The following is a 21,958-nucleotide window of genomic DNA, read 5'->3' as shown; positions in this document are numbered from 1 at the left end:
CCTTTCGGCAACTCCCTGGTCCCCCTCCTTCCATACTGAACTATCTGCAACTTCCTGGTTCACCTGCTTCCATACTGAACTATCTGCAACTTCCTGGTTCACCTGCTTCCATACTGAACTATATGCAACTTTCTGGGTCAGCCGCTTCCATACTCAACTATATGCAACTTTCTGGGTCAGCTGCTTCCATACTGAACTATCTGCAACTTTCTGGGTCAGCTGCCTGGTCATTGGATAAGGATAGGAGGAGGAGCCCCTGTTCCTATAATTTGCCTAAATATCTCCTCTTATGCCCCCAGTGCCTAACAACATATTAACCTGGCAGCACTGTGCAATTTGATTGCTCACAGTACAGACCTCCTGAATTCTGCTGTTAGTTGAATTGCGAGAAAATGGTATACAGATAGGCAATTATAAAATATTAGAAGTGACAAAACCATATTTTTAGATGTTTTAATAGATGGAGGCTCGACTATCACACCCCAAAAAGAGTATACAACTCAAAGGAAAGTTTATACTCCACCTGAGCATAAACACACCAGGGGGAGAGGGATTTTTGAGATACTCGAGTCTCTCACTCATAAACCATATCAAATTGATTTAAGGTTAAAACACATTTGTTATTTTATTGCAAAATTTGGAATAAAAACATAGTTTAAATAAAAACTTTCTTATATACAAGTAGTAGGGATGTACCGATACCAATACTCTCCCAAATGCTCCGATACTTGCCCCCAATAGCGGAATTTCAGGTCACAGGGAGATTTTCTCTGACCGACAGTGCCTCGAAGGAACATGAAGCTGGTCTCCCGGCCAGTCAGGAAGCCAGGCGACAGGTAATGACTCCATGCTGTTTGGCCGGAAGGATGCTGATTGGCCGGGAAATCAAGAAGCAGCGGGTAATGACGTGCCGTCCGGCTTCCTGATTGCACAGGAAGCCGGCTCCATGCTAGCGGAGGTACCGGTATCGGTACTTGATATCGACGACTACCGAAAGATGAATATCGGTACTCGATACCGAAAAAAACGGTATGAGTGCATCCCTACCGAATAGGTGTCCATATATACACAAAAACGTGGTGGTCTTTTCTAGGTTCCTCAACATGTTTCACCGACTCTCGCCTTCCTCAGGAGAACTCTATTATCAATAAGTACTTTATTGTGGACCAAGATGTGCTGTGGGTCAAAAATATCGGGGGTCGACTCCCCTGGGGGAGGGACCGTGGTAAGGCAACACCAACAGGCAGGCACAAACACCCCGAACAATGAGAAAACTTGTGTTAGCACATGCCAGCTTTTTTAATTGTACAATATTAACAGTGTTTTAAAATACATCTTATTTCTTTCTGGATAGATAAACCAAAGGATGAAGGGTGCCAGTTCAGCTTTAGCATCTCATTTACATTTTCTTTGAACTGTGAAGATATTTTAACAGGTTTATCACTTATTTTCACTTTTATCCAATAATTACCAAAGATCAAATAGAAAATTAACATAACTGTACTAGAAACAGGTAGAGCAAAGTGGTTAGCCTATTTATTTAGCTGTAGTCATAGCATTCCATGTCAATGTGGGTCCCAGCAGCACAGGACCCTGTGAATTAAAATTGTGGGCAAACTGAATGGGGAGAGTTTTTATCAAAACTGGAGCAAACCGAATCTGGAGCAGTTGCCCATTGGCAACCAATCAGCTTCTCTGTTCAGTTTACTCAGGAAGATTTGAAAATGATAGAGAGAAACTGATTGGTTGCAGTGCAAATCTGCTCCAGTTTTGATAAATCCCCTAGATACACCCCAGCAATTTTAAAGTGGAGCCTCATGTCATGTCTAATAAGAGGTGCGCTTGGAAATGCATTTTTAAATTAAAGTCTAGTCATTTATCTGATGTCTGTGCTGCGGGCCGATCTGTGCTATACCTCTCTAAATTGTGAAGCAGAGGGACATCTAACTATGCCTGGTAGCTTTATATTTAGCCACAAGAGGGTGCCAAAAGCATGAAAGGTTAGTCAAGTTGCTGCAATGCAAATGAAACCACTTTGACTTCTAGCGTATATTTCTGTAGTAAGAGAGGTAATTGTCTAACATAAGGATAGTACAGGCAGACTATTTCGGGATTTTCCTTTGGCATGTTCATTGCCTTTGGCTTTTCGAAAGAATTATGTAGAGCTGCACTGTGCTTCTCAAGACGTGCATGGATAATGTACACAGAAGCTAAATGCAGAAAACAATTAAAGTAGTGGTTGCCTGGTTTCCATGGGCAGACTGATTTCTCTCTCTCTCCTCTCCTCTCCTCCAAAAACGTTATTTCACGAGAGAAACTATTTCCCTGAAATAACACAAAACTGGCAAAAGTAATTGGCATCCATCATTGTTTATGGACAATATATTTTGTTGCACGGCCTTTGGATGCAAACACTGCAAACAAGTGATTTTGAGACTTAGGGTGCCCATACACCTTACGACCATCGCAAGACCTTTGTCTTGCGATGGTCGTAAGCTCATTGAAAGCTCGTATGATCTGCCCATCTTGGACGGGCAGATCGTACTTGCGATCATCAAAAACCCGCCCCGCTGAGGGGCGGGCTTCCGATGACCGCAGTGAGTTTTCAAGCCTGCTTGTTCAACGGAAGACGTGCGACCGTACAGTAGAAACGGCACGCCTTCCATACACTGTACGATTCTCGTACGATTGCGGGATTTCCCGCGATCGTACGAGAATCGTACAGTGTATGGGCACCTTTATGAACCTTCCAACTGGGATTTTGGTCCACTCCTGAGGAAACTGCTCCAGCTGTCTCGGGTTTATAGGATGCTTTCTCCAGGCTGCATATTTCAGCTCTTTCTATAGATGTTTAATAGGACTCTGATCAGAGCTTATAGAGGGCCACTTCAGTATAGTCCAATGTTTTGTTACCAGCCATTCTTGGGTGCTTTTGGCTGTGTGTTTTGGTTCATTATACTGTTGTAGGACCCAAGACCAGTGACAGAGACCAAGCTTTCTGACACTGGGCTGCACATTTCATGCTAGAATTCCTTGATAGTCTTTAGATTCCAGTGGTCCAGCACAGATTCCTGGCATCACATGCCAGATGCAGCAAGGTCGCCCCAAAACATAATCAAGCCTCCTCTTTGAAAGCTTCATTTTTATGGTCTGTGAAGATAGCATAACTGGGACTTGCCAAGAAACTCCAGTTTTGTTTCATCTGTTCAAAGGTCAATCTCCCATAATCATTGTGGCTTGGCAATATGCATTTTAGCACATTCCAGTCTGGCTTTTTTATGATTTTCTTTCAACAGTGTTGTACGGCATCTGCAGGTGAGCCATGATTGGGCAAAGTCATGATGGCTTTGCCCAATCATGGCTCTTACAGGGTACTGTGCCCTGATTAGGCAAAGTCTTGCACCTGACCTGTGGTCAGGTGCAAGGTTTTAGCCAATCAGGGTCACAAGGCACTGTGCGGTATACAGTGCCTTGTGGGGCGTTCGGCGGGCGAATAGCCTGCCAAACGCCCTGACAGTTCATGTGTTCGGCGAAGACATGAACTGCCGATGTTCGAGTGGAACTCTTGCTCGACTCAAACATTGAGCCCAAACATGCACATAGCAAAGAATGAGAACCTCAGAACAGGTCCCGATTGCATACTCCCTAAGTAGGTTGTAATCATTGGCACCTAATCTGAAACACCCAATTCTAATTTCATGGATTTAAGGTAGTGGTAAATGTTGGTGTACTTACTTTTTTTTACAAATATGACAAATCTCCATTTTCATTCATTTATACCACCATGTCTGTTTATATGTCAATTGTTTAAGCATATCGCCTTTATCTTTAGGCACTATTTGAATCAAAATGTTGAAAAAAGCAACATTTCCCTGGGGTGTGCTTACTTTGTCACATGATTGTATATATTTCATAAAAGGGATTTGTTGTTGTGGTTAGCATATTTTTTGTAGTCCTGTGGGTGCTGAAGAATTGGGCTTTTCCGCAGCGTGTCCTAAAGAGACCTTATAAATGTTCTTGCGTTCACATCCTATCCATCTGTTCTCCACAGATGCTAATAGAAAAAAATAATATGGCCATATTGTCATGTAGAAAAGACATGCAGGAATCCAGAAGAAAACAGGTATGGCAGCATTCCTACCTCTCTGCCTGTATACAACATAGCCATGTTTGACCAGATTTAATGAAGTGAAAAGAGGGTTAGTAGTTTGTGGGACGCGTCTTATCTCAAAATCAACAAAGTTCAACACAAACCAGTAATAACAAAACAAGTATGTCCTGTAGTGTTATGTTGGGGTTAAAGAATGCAATGGGCCAAAGGTCTATCTTTTGTGCTAGAGCCCCAAGTATTCATCCTCTGGTCTGGTACACATAACTGTGATTTTCGGTAAAACCCACTAGAATGTACAGTAATTGCACATGTACCATCAATACAGGATATAATTTGACACGTCTATTGAGGAGCAGGCTTCATTAAGTGCTAGAAAATACCTTTAAATCTATTAACTGGCCCTGTCTATGCAAATATCAACTTTCAAAAAGTAAATATACCTTTTGTGCATTCGATGTGGCCATACCTGAATAGTTGCTGTATGTGTAAGAACAATGAGGACTCTGATGTGATGGAAAGAAGGCAAAGTTAGAGCAGCCTTGTCTTGTAAATAGCCTTTTCTAGGTCTGGACAAGGTTATCCTAAGACCTAGAACCTCCTATTTCCTAAAGTAATCTCTGCCTTCCACCTTACCCAGGGCATTTTTCTTCCATTGCTCTGTCCTTCTCCAGTTCATCTCTCCATTGCCTTCATGTGGTTAGAGCTGTTAAGAGTCTATGTCGCAGCTATGTTTTCCTAAGACAGACCGACTCCCTCTTTGTTATCCCTGAGGGTCCCCGTCTGGGACAGCTTGCCTCTCACTCCAGCATCTTGGTGGTATGCGAGGCTTGCCTGTAATGTGACCCTTCGAGAACTGGACTCTGCTTGGGGTGCTTTCCAGGTCACCTAGTATACTGTGTAGGTTAGCTGCAGAGGAGGTCCCCCCCTAACATTCCTACCAGACCTAAAGGATTTGGTATCAATTGGGGGAGAACTTCACGCTTTTCTTTCTCTTCTGCGCACTGTCACTTTGCTGCAACCAAAATCTGTTAGTACATACTACCACTATGGAAACTTTGGATTTCCGGCGAATCCCGAAATGAATGGACTTTCAGACCCGAATCACGAAAAACTAAATGAAAAATCCTAAACGAAACTAAACACATTTTTTGCGGGCACACGTCTAGACACAAGTGTTTCTTCACACTCTCCTTTAGAGTCTGTCTCTGATTTGCCTGCAGCTGCTTCTGTGCACTTAGCTGAGGAAGATGAGGACTGTAACCTGTTCTTTTTAGGGTTCATTCAACCTACTGTGTTGCGTTGAAGGCACGGTAGCTATCACACAATGCACCACATGCTAGGTCATCCTCAGATGTGTTTAAGCCTAAGAAACTTCAGTGACCAATGATGGATGGTCTTGGGCTTACCTAAGATACCATTGTGGTCCCTATAGGTGCAGTGCACACCTGTCCAGAGCTAGTGCAAACGGTGTCTGAATTTTCTAAAGGTTACCAGAATGGGCTTGCTAAAAAGTCTCCAACTTGTCAAAACCTTCCTAGTACACCTACACCTAGTACCTTTAATGGTGGGTCTCCTGTGCATATGTGATGGACCCTTTGATTGAAGTACTGGTCTGTGGAGCACCAGTAGAAGAAACGCCTGCTGCGCATGCCTTTTGATGGTGAGCACCTTTTTGGCACCTCTCTAGAAAACTTTATAAAGGATGTGAGGGAAGACAAAAAAAAAAGCACCCTTTCGCCTCAGCAAAAGAGGCTGAACCTCAGATGGAAAAACATTCCACTAATTCTTCCCAGTCCGTTAGACCCAAGGCCAAACCTTGGACTTCGTTCCACTTCAAGAAGCACTGAAACCAAATCCTTCTTACAACATGCGGACACCCCCACTTCTCAGAGTGGTGGTCCAAAAGCATCTTGTAGGCTTGGTTAATGGACATAATGTCCAGGGGTCACAAGCTCAAATTTCTAGCTATACCTCTCCCCGTTTCATGTTGTTCAACCGGTCAACATTCCCGTAGAGGCTAGCAGACCTTCACGCTGTTCTGGCACAACTCCTCTTTTAGGAAATTATAGCCATTGCTGTTGGACAAGAAAGGTTTCACTCCAGTCTGTTCGTTGTCCCTAAATCAAAAGGTGTCATTAACACCAACCTGGATCGGAAGACCCACAATTGAGTGCAAAAATTCCACATGGAATTTATCAGGTCAGTCATCGCTACCCTATGTCCAGGGGACCTTCAGGCCTCTGTGAAAATCAAGGATGCATATGTGCACACCCCCATCTTTCCATCACATCAATGCTCCTGTGAGCTTGCAAAACTACCAGTTCATTGGGTTCCGCGTTTGATAGATGCCACTTCGAGACAGTCCTATGTGCTCAATTCCACTCTATACAATCACATGTTCCTGTCGCTCAGGACCCGGCTATCCTTGCCCTTATGGTTCACAAATCTAGCTGGAGTCAGTGAAGCTCTTCCTTTTTTTGATCAAACAGATCCTCACGACTGTCGCCAGCCTCGTAGGTTGGGGAGGAGTTCTAGACATCCTTTCGGTGCATGGTACTTGGGTCACCGGAGGAAGCTTGTTTCCCTATCAACATGCTGGAACTACTGCAGAGCAATTCAGTTATCCCTTCTTTGCTGGATCTTTTGGCTGCAGGTCAATCAGTTGGACAATGCTATGGCAGTGATGTATGTTAAACCATCATTGAGGAACCAGGAGTCTCACAGCTCAGAGAGCCCAATCAAATTTTGGCATGAGCAAATTTTTTCGGTTCCAGCCTTGCCTTCTATCCACATTCCAGGCATGGAAAATTGTCAGGTGGACTCTCTGTCATAATTGTCTGGACTCCAGAGAATGGTCTCTTCACCCAAAGAATAAAGAATATAATGGAAGGACAACCAAGGGCCATAATGTGTAGCTCCGCAAGGCTCCCAGATTATATCATCTCTTGGGGAGTTGTTTAATTAGACCGCTTTTACATCATTTTGATCCTAAAATTGTAATTTAAATGCCAATACCCTGTAAATGTATAGATGGAATTACTCAGAAAACATCAATGCACATGTATTTATTATTAAACAAAGTTTATCAATGGACAGCAGATCTGTGTGCACACACTGAGAAAAAGGCAAATCCTCGCACATTATGCAGATCTGAAAAGTGTATGTAAACCCAAAATCTATTTTTCAGTAGGTTTTGCATCCTCACACACTGTATACCAGTTTTCTTATGCAAATACCTTTTTTTGTAATTCTTTTTCTTATGAGGAGATCCTTCGAGCAGCACTTCCTATGTCAGTCCAACACAACACTAATCTGTTGCCTTGTAATTAGCAGTTTTGTTAGTTTGCCGTGTGCACTTTTCAGCTGGCCATTGGATTACCTGTCTGTCTGATAGGCTGCCATATGGCCAACTGAAGTAGAGCACAAGCACAGGCTGACAACACTGCTACTAATTGCGAGGCAGTGGTTAGTGTTGTCAGACTGCAACAGGAAGTAATGTTATGGTTACTTCCAGAATCTCCAAGTAAACTTTGCAAAAGATTCACACACACACACAAAAAAAAAGAAATTAAAGAAAATTGTATACCGGGAGACATGATGCCAAAACATACTGAAAATCAGATTAAGGATTTACATACACTTTTAAGAGTTGCATAATGAGTGTTTGAGGATTTGGGGCTCACTTAATCAAACTTTGTCCCAACTGCTTTAAATGGTACTGGGGTTAGGCCAGAGCTCCAGCTGCAGAAGTTATTTCCAGTGCAGGTACTTGAGTTGTCTGTAACATAAGGTACAAGGCATTCCTAAATGGCAACATTTTACTTCACCCAACAGATCTTTGTGTTTACGACAACTCATGACAGGTGTCCTTTGATTGGTTTTTATTTTTTTTTCCAGCCAAAAATGTAATGTTCCAGGACAGCCCATTGTATTCTATTTGTTGCTGGTAACCGGTTATTTTGCAAAAAGCACTTTCTGAGCCTATCGAATGTGCAGACTAGACATTCGCAACTCTGCCAACTGCACCGCATAACATTGGATGTAAAACCTATCAATGACCAGAGACACAGGGGGAGAACCAAGTTACTTACACAGATTTTATTTAGAAGAATCACAACATACAAAAAAAAAAAAAAAACTCAACCATTTCTTAAAAATAGGATTGAATTACGGAAATTGTAACATACATCTGGCTCAAAGTGAACGCTTTTGCAGTAACCCTTGGCAAACAATCAAATGAGATTGAAACTGCTTAGATTGGGCAGACAAGTGAACGATGCATTCTTCTTAGTTGCACATACTGCTTTTATTAAATAGGGCCAATACATTCAGTTTAGATTTACAATAGCTTTTAAAGAACTAGCTCTATTAGAAATATGAATTGGACTTCTTTCTCTGAGTATTGACAAAAGAAAAAGGGAAACCAACTTCTTACCATCTACACAGCACATTGATTAAACAACAAATATACAAAAAGGTTTAACAAAATGGAATGTCACAGCAGCATATAAAATAAAGCCTACATTTTCTTTATACAATGTGTGAAAGGGGAAAAATTGAGATCCAATGTTTATTACCATCAATGAATCAAGTGAAGTTACAGTAGAAAATGGCTTACTGAAGTTATGTTTAGAATGCTGAAGAGAATCTTTACATTGCCAACATAGATATCTTGTAAGACACTTCCATTTACATGGCAATATAAATATCTAAGTTCTGTCACATTTGCAGGATTTATAACATAGCAGACATAGCCCTTTTTTCCATGATTGGTCACACAGTCCACCTTAAAAACGGTTAGCACCATTTTTTTAACTAAGCCAAAGTAAAAACTGTGAATTGACAAGGAACTTGTGACAAAACAGAATCAGAATAGTAAGTCACTATTTCCCAAATGTCTTCGCTTGAATGTTGGCTCAACTCACAAATTGGCAACCTCGGCTGCTGTACGAAGGTGATCCCTTTAAAGATTCATTTATTAGCTCTTAACCATGTCACTTGGTGCAAATGGGCACGGAGAATTCAGCAAGAGGCAATAAAAGGAATACTCAGGCTTGTGGGTTGACGTAACGTTCCGAGGGGTCGAGGGCTGTGGCATACTCGACATCTCCCGTTTTGTGAGGCACAGTGTGAGAGGTCCGACTTTCATGTTGGCTGGGCTCCATATTGACTGATGGAGTCCTGTACAAATAAGTAAAACACTCAGTAAAAAGAAATCCAGTAAACTTTGGCAAAGGCTTAAGGTACGAGAAGATTAAAATTTGAATAAACTAGTAATTTACTTTCAGCCTCAGTAAAATAAACTTGTGGAAATCAGCGGTTGTGTGGTCTGTATTAGCAGGCGACCCAATAAGATATGCAGCCACCATCTACTTTGGGCTTTGCTGCAGATTTAGTCCAATGAACCAGCCACGAATATGTTTGTTTGAATTGAACCTGTGACTCTTACCCTTCCCATTGTTCAGTTCATTGGAGGAACAAGGGAAAGAAAAACCCTGTTATGAGCTCCATGACTGAAAGGGGTCCAAAAGGTTGTTATTAGCGAGGTGGCAACTCAGGCGGTTGTAGATGAGGCGTTCTAGAAGTTTAGAGGTGAATGGGAGTAAGGAGATAGGTCTGAAATTATTGAGGTTGGTAGGGTCCAGTGAAGGTTTTTGGGGTATTGGGGTGACTAGTGCATGTTTGAGTGGGGTAGGAAAGATTCCAGTAGAGAGGAAAAAATTGAAAATGTGGGTAAGAGAGGCTAGGATAGAGCGAGAATGGTGTCTAGGGAGGATGAGAGTGAGTTGTTAAAAACAGAAGTAGCCAGGTCAGGGCAGGACAGGGATGAGATTTTGTCAAAGAGGGAGTCAGTAGCAGAGTGGAGAAGAGAAAGGTCGAGGTTTCTCTGGGTGACAGTGTGCCTCATTGACTCATGACTCTCCCCAGTAACAGCACCAGGTAGCTGAGCAGCCAATTATCGATTGTCTCATTAGAGGAAAAGATGAGTCACATTTTTTTTGCTCATACCTGAAACTACTGATTGGTAAACCCCTGAAGGGAAAATACCTAAAGTGAAGTAAAGAGTATAAGCTTCTGTAGGGCACAACTTTAAACCCATTACCTGGGCATAGGCAAAACAATGGTGCAATATTGGATTAAAGCAGCCTACCTGCTTAAGATGTCTGTTTCCCCTGATAAGCAATGATATAGTGCACAAAACCATCTGTACACAATGTTATCAGTAACATGGTGTTCCACTGATATTAAAAATGATATTTGAACAAATATAAAATGCAGTCAGATACTCTCAATGATGTCATCCACCTGCATAGTTTGCTTGCATTTTGGCCCCATTTCCCCCTCCAGCATTACACTTACCCAACCTTACTCCCACTCCAAACATCTCTTGATACAACACTCTAACCTAGAAATTCTGGAGGAACCTACAAGAGGGCAGATGCTTTCTGTTGATGCAGGGCAAGAACTAGGAAAATGGAGTGGGCTTTTCTGGCCTTTTCCTCCTTTCACATAGTCACTAAAATGACCTACAATATCTCTTTCACCACACCATTACATAACTGGTAAAACACAGAACAATGCGTTAATATGTATTGACATAACTGTACTACAAACTTATCAATTCTGAAAACAACATTCTGCCAGATCATTGTCCAGGGCAAAAACTACTTACATAAGGTTGGTGATAATAGCTGCCACAAGACCTGCTAGGACAAAGAAAGTCAGCACACTGAGGATGGAGGTGATGACGATCATACCACCGCTCCTTCTTCCAGGCCATGTGTCAATGCTTCCAGAATCTTTACCTACAGATAAAGACATGCAGTGATGTGAACCAACAGCCATAATTAAGGATGGAAATAGAAAAACGGGACGCCTCATAAAAATGTATCTCAGCTATCGTTGACCAGTCAAGAAATGTGGGTTCCCCATTGGGTACCACTCACAGTCTGAGTAAGAAATATGTGCTTCAGGGCAGGAACCAAATAAAATTGAAATAGATCAGTTTAGGGTGGTTGAAGGGAAAGTGCAGACTGGCTTTGTAATACCTTCTTACCTTGCTTTGTGTAAATTGGTGGTGACCAATCAGACCGAAACACTAAACTCGGAGTTGAATCGTAAAATGCGTAGATAAACCTAGAATGGAAAAGAGCATCATTGATTGAGCATACTATTTAAAGACTAAGACTGTTTAGGGTTGCAGAATTAAAATCATTGGGTGTTTTTTTCTAGAATATTAAAAATCTAGTACTGTGAGGTTGTTCCAATGGGTTCCTTCTCTCACTGGTTTTAGGTTTGATGTCGGACAGGCCCAGGCTAAAACGAATTGGTACAGTGCCGGTGGGCCTACATTGTGGGTGTCAGAACTGCTTCTCTCCCCATAGAAGTCTATGGTAAACACAAAACAAACCCCAAAACAAATTTACATTTTTTGCCGCTTAGAAATATTTAAATAAAGTGGCTGCATTTGTTTATTTTAATGCTTTTCCCCATCCCTTCTTTCTCCTTAGTTTTTACCTGGTAATCCAGACAGTAAACACACTATGTCTAAGGTGGCTCCACATTTTAGAGAAGCAATGGAGTCACCCTTGGAGCCACAGTAGCAATTTCCTCCAGTGGAGAGCGTGTTAGATGCACTACCAAGTTTAGATGGACTTGACAAAAATGTCATCTGAACTCCAGCTCACACTTTTTAAACAGTTACAGCAACAGTTCTTTTTTTTGCCCTTTGGGATAAAGGATTTACATAAATAAAAATTACCATTGCAAGCACACCTGTCAGTGTTCAATGCTTTGTCTCAGCCTTCTAACCACCACTTTCGAGGGACAGCTCGGTCTGTTAAAAGAAGTTGAAAGATAACACTAAAGCTGGCCATACACCTATAGATTATCTGCAGATTTTCTATGGTCAGATGGAGAAAGTGCAACAGATTCCTCAATCTATGCTAAACTTTGTGGATGGAGTAATCTCCACCTGGGCCAAGCTTCCGTATCTTGCTAGCCGGCCCCGCTGGCTCTCAAAATACATGAACAATCTGATTGGATGCAGGCCTTGTTCAGGTATTTTGTGGTGCCGACTAGCAGCATACTAAAGCTTGGCCCAGTGGGAGATGCCTCCATCCACACAGTTTAGCATAGATGGAGGCATCTGTTGCACTTTTTCCATCTGACCATAGAAAATCTATAGGTGTATGGCCAGCTTTACTGCCCAGGTCACCAGATGAAAATAAAAAGGGGGAAAAAAAAATTGAATGCAGCTGCCACATTTAGGCCCGGTTCACACTCGAGTATTTTTCCACGTGCATCTAGTCATGCAAAACACACATTTCCATGCAAGTTAATGGTAACTATTTGGACCTTAGCCTTGCATCATGTGTAGGAAGGGCAAAAAGATGCAGGAGATTTTTCTTGGCTTCAAACAAGGGAAACTTAATTAAAATCTTAAACAGTATGACACTGCAGGCAGAAAGTACATCTAAATCCATGAACAAACATGGAAAAATAAACCATATTATATGGTTTATTTTTCCCACCCCTTTTTTTTGTTTTTTTGTAATCCTGCCAGTACCACACTCCCTGTCCTAGGGCGACAACGCTCACTCACCTTATGAAGAAACATCGTTGTCACTCTAGGACATAGACATGAGCGATTCGTTTCCTTCCGAATTGAAATTCTGACAAAATTTCGGCGATTTGGAAGTTTCCGAATTACAGATCTAACAAATGCAAATGAATCGGAAACGAAAGTTCGTACGGATTTCATCCGAATCCCGAAACGAATTGACTATCGGACCCGAATTCCGAAAAATGAAAACTAAACACATTTTTTGCTGGTGCACATGTCTGCTAGGACAGCAAGTGTGTTAGGAACAGAAACCACCCCCTTGCCTGATCTACGTATCATGGGGTGAGGAGGGTTCTGTAGCCCACAGAGTTGAACTAGGCACGGCTGATAACAGTGCTAGGGACATCAGCTTAGCAGAGGCATTATTTTGTCAGCTCAAAACAGGCCAATTATAAGCTCACTGGATTTCTGGCAGATCAACAAACTGTTCTGTACTTTCGGAATTTTTTAAAGATATAAAAGATCTGGAAATATGCATTTATAAAAGTATACTAAATACATTTGTTTGCCCAGATATACACTTGCATAGCTCCCAACTGTCCCTCATATGGAGGGAACAGAGGAATTGTCCCTCTTTTGGAACCAAATCCTTTGGTCTCTTCTGCAGCTGTCTTTTTCCACCCCAAACTTAGTCGAATATAAAACAAATGCACTATTTAGCTACCAAAAGTATAATGCTACACCCGAAGATTTTGTTTTGTTTAGTTTTGGATAGAGAAGGGTAGAATTAAATCCTCTCAAGTTTTATTGCTATCTGATCTGGGGAGACTCACCCTCGTCATTTGTCCTGGTGACACTTGTCATCGAAACAGAAAGTAATGGAAAATCCAAAGTTCTAGAGTGGTCACCAGAACAAAAGCCAAGAGTAAATCCAATGGGGACACCTGTTCCAGAGATATCTGTCCATCCAAGAGAACCGCCTAATCCTCATCATTCTGAAAATATTTACTTCCCATTGCATCTCTGGGACAGGAAGTGCGAGAATATCTCCCAAACACATAGCTAACATAAAATAATACATTGACAAAAGGGTTCAACCAGGGATGCACCAGAATTTCGGCCACCAAAACATTTGGTAGAAAATGGTTCTATGGGCATAATGGCTGAAGATGCGGGGCATCCCCAGCTTCTCTCCTCCCCACTGAGACTGAAGCATGCAGGCAGGGCCGTGTCCCCATCAATCCGTGTTGCTCTACCCCGCCTGTATCGGCAGAGGCAGCGGGGATTGGAGGGGACAAAGAACTGATCCAGCTGCCAACATCCAGCAGGGAGTAGTGACCTGTCAGGAGGATTCACCCAGCAGGGAGGAGAGCTGGGCTCCAGTGACAGGCGGGAGGGGGTGGAGCAGTCAGGATGGAGAGCAGAACACACACTGAGGGATCAGTACTTTTATTACTCAGTGTTTGTAAATAACTGAGGACATAGTGAATATGTTCCCAATTATGAATGAACAGGAAGTGCTATACATCACTTTCTGTTCATTTATAAATCGGGACATAGTTTACTATCTGCTCACTTTATGAATGGACAGGAAGCAACTCAGTACAGAGGCTTCTGGTCCATTCATGACTGAGTTAATAGTAAATGTTTACTATCTTCAGATTGTGAATGAACAGGAAGCCCCGGTACTGAGAGCTTTCTGACCATTGAGTGCTGGAGCAGCAGAAAAGAGATTGAGGACTCTTTTTCTATTTTAAAAGTGAAATGTGAGGGGTCTAGACCCCTCATTATTTCCCCAAATCCCCTAACAGTAAAGTGAAAAAACAAAAAAAAGAATTGTAAAACACTTTAAAAAGGTTGGGGGAAAAAAAGTTGCTTTCGGTTGTGGCCTAACAAATTTCATTATGTTGTATCCTTAGTTTTAACCATTTCCTTCTCCATCCAAAACCTAAATAAAAAAAAAGGTTTTGGCTAATCGATGTTTGTGTATTATTTTTTCCTGGTGTGCAGAGCTGGGCTGTGTCATTTTACAGATGTTCCTCACTTACCGACTTACCTGTTTTGCGACCACTCGCACTTGCGACGGAGTGCCGATCGACCTCCGACCTTGCGCGTCAGAGTCAGTGCGCCGTGTCGCCGGCGGAAGTGGTGTCCTCCGATCTTCATTGCGGGTCCCGGTAAGTATTTTCATTGCCCGATGTACAGTACACTGTTCGTTACTGTACATCGGCAACGCTATACAGTACTGTACTAATGCAGTACAGTACTGTATAGAGTTCCTCACTTAACGACCAATCCGTTTAACGACCTGGTCGTAGGAACGGAACTCGGTCGTTAAGTGAGGAATACCTGTACTTAGTACTGAAAAGGTGTCTCTCTTTCCTATCCGAGGAAACTGAACAAAAAAAGAAACACAGCTTGAGTATGGTAGAACTCACCCCACCTTCTCTCCCCAGAATTTTTAAGCCTTAATGTAGAAATTATCTTATATCAAAGCAAATTGCCTGTATGCAGGGGCGTAACTAGAAATGACAGGGCCCCATAGCAAAATTTTGTATGGCCCATGTTCTTCCCTCCAAACCATGCCCACTCCTCTCCCTTACCAATCGAGTCAAGGCAGCAGGAGTCTGACCCCCACCCATTTGCTGTCTCCGCCTACAATCCAGACATGGTTGCAGAGAATGTTCGTTTCCCGGTACGCTTCAACTTCCTGTATGCACACCTATGTCGAAAACAGGCCGGGAGGATTGTAAGCCCCGCTGCTGACCGGGCCCCCCTCTGTTGCGTGCCCCATAGCACCCGCATGGGCTGCTATGGCGATAGTTCCGCCACTGCCTGTATGCTGTATTACTTTGAAGAGGTTTGTTGCAAGGATTGATAGGGTAGAACTCATCCCACCTTCTCTCCCCAGAATTTTTAACAAAGCCTTAACGTAGAAATGATCTTGTATCAAAGCAAATTATTACCTGTATGCGGTGTTACTTTGAAGAGGTTTGTTGCAAGTATTCATATTGAAGCAGTTGTCATCATTCCCCACTCTAACGACATAGTTATTCAGAGTTGACTGCACCTGGGAGAGGTCATAGATCTGGGATGTAGTGGGAGGATTGGTGCAATTGGGATTGCTAAAAATAGCAGCCACATAGGGTGCTGTGGCTCCACCTTTTGTTGCGTCAAACGAGTTGATAGGAGAGAGATTGGTGTTTGTGGCATCTGAAAAAAAGATTAAAGTGTATGAAAACCAAATCTCTAAAATCTAATAAGCAAAAACATGTTAATGGAATTTCAAGTTAGTTTTAATATTTTTAAAGATGTCATCTCTCTAACATAATACACAGAGATCCTGCTATTAAGGTCTTTGTCAGGCACTTCCTGTACTAGAGTGGCATGGATCTCCCAATTGTGCTCCTGTGTTGTCACACGGTCTTCCGATGAAAACAACATAAAGTGACCGTTTTAGCACAAATGATGTAAAACATTTATACAGTTACTGTATGGGCTTCCAAGCTTGTAGCAGCAGATTAGAGAAGGCCCTTTTCGGTTCCAGCATGACTGTGGCCCTGTGCAAAATTCCAGCTCTGTAAAGACATGGTTTGGTGTGAAGAACACAAGTGACCTGCACAGAGCCCTGACCTCAACCCTACTGAACACCTCTGGAAGGATTTGGAAGTACTTTTTGCCCAACATCAGTGCCCAACTACAGAGCAGCTCTTTCGACTAAATGGGCACAAATTTTCACAGACATACTTCAAAATCTCGTGGAAAGCCTTCCCAGAATACTGGAGGCTGCTATAACCGCAAAGAGGCGACCCGACTCCATATTGATGTCTATAGTTTGGAAATGGGGTGTTAAACAAGCTCATGTAGATATAAAGGTCAGGTATTGACAAGCTTTTCCCTTGATTGATCAGAGAGACGCACACTCTGCTATATCCAATTCTGTGACAATAAACATGACAAACATCTTAAAGTAAAACAATGGATAGCATACATTCAGCACTTGGTATCTGTCATAATGCAAGGCCCTAGTGTTAGTATTAGGGATGCACTGACATATCGGCCGAAATTGGCTAAATGCCGAAAGTGCCATTTGTCTGCCGATACAGCGACGCATGCCTACTTTCTCTCCTGGGCGCTGCTCTGTGTCCCAGTGGGTGGGAGGAGAGAAACTGTCACAGGCGCTCTGTGAGCGGACAGCTTCTCTCCTCTCACACCGCTCAGCCAGATCAGTGATCGCTGAGTGTTTGTACATAATTGAGGACAGAGTATGGTTACTACATCCTCAATTATGAATAAATGGGAAGTGATCTACATCACCTCCTGTTCATTCATGATTGTGGTTATGGTAAACACACTCTGTTCTCATGTTATAAATGAACAGGAACCCTCAGCATAGAGAATTCCTGCTCATTTATAACAGGGGCTGCAGAAAAAGAGATTGAGTGCTCTGTGTGTTCTCAATCTATTTTTCTATTATAAAAAAGGGAAATATCAGGGGTCATATTTCCCTGAAGCCCTTAAAAAAAGATATCTATCTATATATCTATCTATCTATCTATCCATATCTATTTTTATTTTTTTTTAAATCCAAAAAAAAAACGATTTTCGGTTTTGGCCCGACATTTTTTTCCTTTTGGTTTTGTTTTTAAAATGTTCATTTCGGTGCACCTCTAGTTAGTATGCAAGCAGAAAGTGCTGTATATTTGGACTTTGGACCAAATGTGACAGGGTCTTTAATGCAGTCTCTCAACCAGGGTGCCTCGGGGGGTTTTCTGGCCTCCTCAGGGGCGCCTCAAAATTTTCAGTGTCCTGCCTCTGATTTGATTGGGGTGGGGGGGGGGGGAAAAAGATTGGGAATCTGATGTGAAAGGGGAAATTCAGATGTGAAGGGACTCCTAATGTGCATGGGGTTCCTCCCTAAAATCCAAACCAGACCCCTATCTTGAATAAGGGCCTGGTACTGATTTGAGTGGCCACATGTTTTTTTTAGATTTACAATTTTTACATTTTAATCTGGGGTGCCTCGAGATTGTATACTTTTAAAGGGTGCAGTGACTTAAATCAGGTAGAGAAATGCTGCTTTCATGCGGTGAATTAGTGGGATACAAGGAGATCATGAAATCCTGCAGAACATAAATACAGAATTAGGATTAGTAAAATACACTTTCATTACAACACTTCCATCTATTAGATAAGGATTGCTTACCGTTCCTGACCACGTACAGATATGCAGTCACTGATGTTGGGCTGATGTAGAAGCAGTAGGGCTTTTCCAAAGCAATGGTAGTCTGGGTGGGGTTAAACTTGCAGATATTAGAGCTCGCCAACAATGGCACCAGGGCTACAGCTGATGAATGAAAGCAATAGCAAAAAAAAAATATATAAGCATATACTGGGAATATGAAAATATAAAAAAATAAAATAACACACACACACACACACACACACACACTAAGTAAGTTTTGTAAAAGTAAACCATTTTAATAGCAACTGCTCGAAGTACTTGAACGTATTTTGTAATCAACTGCTGAAGGAGTTGCACTCTAATCCAATCATGCTCGGCTACATTGACTGTAGGAGACATCAAAGTGATGGCTCATCAATCTGCTGCTTCTTCACTATCCAATCAACATGACTGTGTGAGTCTTAAGGTGCCCATACACTGCACGATTATCGTACGATAATCGTATGCGATCGGGTTTTCGTACGATAATCGAGCAGTGTGAACGGAGACGTGCGACCGTTTCTACTGTACGGTCGCACGTCTTCTGTCGAACCAGCATGTTCGAAAACCAGCCGGGAATCGTACGATTCTCGGCTGGTTAGAACGGTGCTCGGAAGATAAATGCTGAACGGGCCGGTGTGCGCACGCGCACACTGCCCGTTCAGCATTGCGGTCATCGGAAGCCCGCCCCTCAGGGGGGCGGGCTTGCGATGATCGAGAGTGCGATCTGCCTGTCCAAGATAGGCAGATCGTACGTTTTTTTAATCCCTTTACAACCATCGCAAGACTAAAGTCTTGCGATGGTTGTAGAGTGTATGGCCACCTTTATGGCACTTGTATGGCTGATTCAATGGAGCGGCATTTGGCATTTAACAAAATCTCCAAAACTATGCCTGTTTATGTCAGGACTGGCAAATCCTTTGGCAGGTGAAACAGATCCCGTATGAATAAGTCAGTTGTGTACTTAGAAGACTACCAGAGACTGTCTGAGACTGTCCATCGCCTTTGTCTGTAGCCTAGGTTCACACCTAGGCGATTCAGATGCTGAGCTGTTTTCGAACGCACAACTGTTCATGAAAAAACGCACGGTTTTCAGTGCATAGAGATGTCTATGGGACCCAAACCGCGCAACAATCGCCTGAAAATAGCTCCTGTACCTTTTCGCACAACAGGCGATTTCGTTCGTGCAACAAACCACAAAGGTGTGAACAGCCTCCATTGACTTCAATGTGCATCTGTGTTTTGCGCGATATTTCATAATCCAATCTGCGCATGATTCCATGCGGATTGCCGCAAGGTCAGGAGTCGCCAAGGTGTGAACCGATCGCGCTGTGGGTGCTATTATTTTCTAATGGCACCCCAGTCGCACCACACAGTTTCCCACCGCGATTCCGCCCGTCCAAATACGATTGCAGCTAAAACAGCAGCGCACCGTGTATCGCAAATAAAAAAAAAGTTACATGTACCTTTTTTCTGCGATTACCACGCAGATGTCGCCCCATTGAAATCAATGTGGCTGCGTGGCAATCGCTGCCTGCATTGTGCAGGACCGTGCTAACCCGGATCGCAGAGGATAATTAAAAAAAAAAACCCAATAGTGTAATTTAACATCCCTCGTGTACATAAACTAGTAATTTTGAAGCCTGTGTATTGTTTACAAAAAGCCAAACTGCAGAATAAGCTGCAAATCCCCTTCGAAGAGTGTCTTTGCTATAAAATGGGGGAAAGGTTCATAGACGAGAGGCGAGTTTTCCTCCAAGCTGTAACTTAAAAATGCCATCCCATGCAATTTCCCACAGTATAACCAACTCAGTGACCACACTTTCAACTGCTGCAGTTAAAGAATCATTCCAGGAATTGTAAAAAACTACCCCCTGCAGTGGGGCTCCACCAACACTGCAAAGGTTAATGGCTTGTTTTTCTGTAGGGGTCGTAAGAAAAGAAGATATACTCACCTGATCCTCAGTCCTGTGGCAGTGACCGCTCACCTCTTGCCCTCTCCACTCCAGCTGTAGAATGTACCATGGCATCCTCACTTTTAATGCACCTGCATTAGACGTGATGATGGCATGGGTCCTTAGACTGCTAAAGCCCAGGGGAGAAGAGGCTGCGGGGACCAGTCTAGCAGTCAGAAGGGATCGAGGATCAGTATTTCTTTACGCAATAAAGCTTAGTCATCAGCTTGCCAATCGAACATTGTCAAATTGCTGTTAAGCTGTCTACACACATTACAGTTTGACTGTACAATCGTTTTTATAGTTGCTAAAACTATGTCACATGATTCTATCATCAGGCCCTCCCTTACAATATAGAGTAGTTAGTAGAGCTGAAGAAAATTGTAGCATGTATGGGAAGCTTTAAATTGATGGAAGTGTAAAGTTGACAAGCAACAGGTGTATGGCCACCCTAAGTCCTGATATGCAGAGAATTACTGGAAACTAACATGAATGAAGCCACGATTTAGGCACTTATACTAGCTGTGATTAGAGAGGGGGCAGGGCTTGGTGTGAACCCAGTTATCCCAAGTTTGCCCAAGAAAATTCCAACACTGTGACTGCAACCACTTCCTCCTGTCCCAATCAGTTGTGGCCCTGCTTCGGAAAATAACTCCCGCCACAACTGCTGACGCCAACTGGGTCAGGAGGAGGGGGTGATGGTCAGAGTTATAGGCAAACTCAGGCAAACAGGGTTCACACCAAGCCCAGCCTCATCTCTAGCTAAAGTTCAACTAAAAGCTCCTATATGATATAGTCTATACATGTACCAAATCCAATTATGTAATGCACAGTAAAACACAAATTTCCCTTTACCTCCCCTGACTGAACCAAACCCTCCTTCATTTCTATCTCACACGCCCCCCTCCTAGACACTGCAACTCAAAGTGGGAGGGTTTCACCAATAGGGGCAGCAATGTCAATGCAGAAACCGTTGGGCAGGAATAGGTGTGGTCAGATGCTTATTGACAAGCTACAGACTTGTAAATCAAGTGACAATGCTGATAGCCATGCCACCTCCAACATCTGCTCATCCCACTGTAATCTAAGCAGGCGTAGCCTACATGAGAGGGAGCATGGAGCTGGATTCACGGCCAATCAGGAAGCCAGGCAGTGTGTAATGACTCGCTACCCGGCTTCCGGAAGTTCTGGTATCGGAAGCATTTGGGCGAGAACGAGTACTCGCCCAAATACTCACTTTCGGCACCGATACTAGTATTGGTGCATCCCTGCAATACTAGTGCATCCCACCGATACTAGTATTGGTGCATACACTTCATACATGTCTCTGCATGGCAGCGCGCTGCGAAGTGATGACCTCCAGTGGCATGCAATGCAATAAAATGCACCATGTTTGCATTTTAACACAGCACCCTGCCCATCACACCCACCTTGTGCTGTGAATGGGACACGCAAAAAACAATTGTTTTCTTTGTGTCCTTGCAGTGATTCTGTGAGGTACAACACGGGTCACTGCAGTATGTGAGAATGAGCCCTAAAAGGAAGCCTTTCCTGAGAGTTAATTGGAGGCTGCTATTGCGGACTTCCCCATTCTAGAAATGCTCGATGAGTTTGTGCCTACGGGGGTAAACCTGCCGGCTCACCACTCTCACATGAAACTTCGATTGGACAGGTTAGGCAACCTATTCTGTTATCCATTGTCCCCATCTGCCTACCCAGCTCTCCCCTGTCCCCCACCTCTTTGCATTAAACAAACATTAAACAAGCATTCAGCCTTAGAAAGCATTCCTTTCTATGCACAGTTGCTGCAGGACAGTTGGATCATTCTTAGATGACCAATCACTCGCCTATTCCATTCACAGACATGAAACGATTATTGTAGGATCAGCCATCACTCTCACAGACATGAGACCGCACCATTTACTTGAACATGTACACTGGGACAAGCTGAGCATACATGTCTATGTGACGGATGGTCCAGGAAACCTATACTGAGAAAATGTATAGGATTCCATTGCCAGGTATAAATCATCTTATATCACTTTAAACAATTTACTTAAAGTGGAAGTCCAGACAAAAGGGTTTTTTTTTTGGGGGGGGGG

General features: G+C 42.9%; 1 protein-coding gene across 1 annotated transcript in view; it reads right to left on the bottom strand.

Moving 5' to 3' along the window:
- Positions 1-9,144: 9,144 nt before the first annotated feature.
- The window catches only part of UPK3A (uroplakin 3A), a 15,086-nt gene continuing 2,272 nt past the window's right edge, over positions 9,145-21,958 (bottom strand). The window contains exons 2-6 of the mRNA XM_018572604.1: positions 17,884-18,024; positions 15,644-15,890; positions 11,169-11,248; positions 10,785-10,917; positions 9,145-9,292 (exon numbers count right to left, since the gene is read on the bottom strand). Of these exons, the coding sequence (XP_018428106.1) occupies positions 9,160-9,292; positions 10,785-10,917; positions 11,169-11,248; positions 15,644-15,890; positions 17,884-18,024 (734 nt within the window). The 3' untranslated portion in view covers positions 9,145-9,159. The remainder of the gene's footprint in view (positions 9,293-10,784; positions 10,918-11,168; positions 11,249-15,643; positions 15,891-17,883; positions 18,025-21,958) is intronic.

This window comes from Nanorana parkeri, unplaced genomic scaffold (genome assembly GCF_000935625.1).
Source record: "Nanorana parkeri isolate BGI_ZX_2015 unplaced genomic scaffold, ASM93562v1 scaffold2083, whole genome shotgun sequence".
NCBI classification, from domain to species: Eukaryota; Metazoa; Chordata; class Amphibia; order Anura; family Dicroglossidae; genus Nanorana; species Nanorana parkeri.
This window is presented reverse-complemented; position numbering and strand designations above follow the sequence as displayed.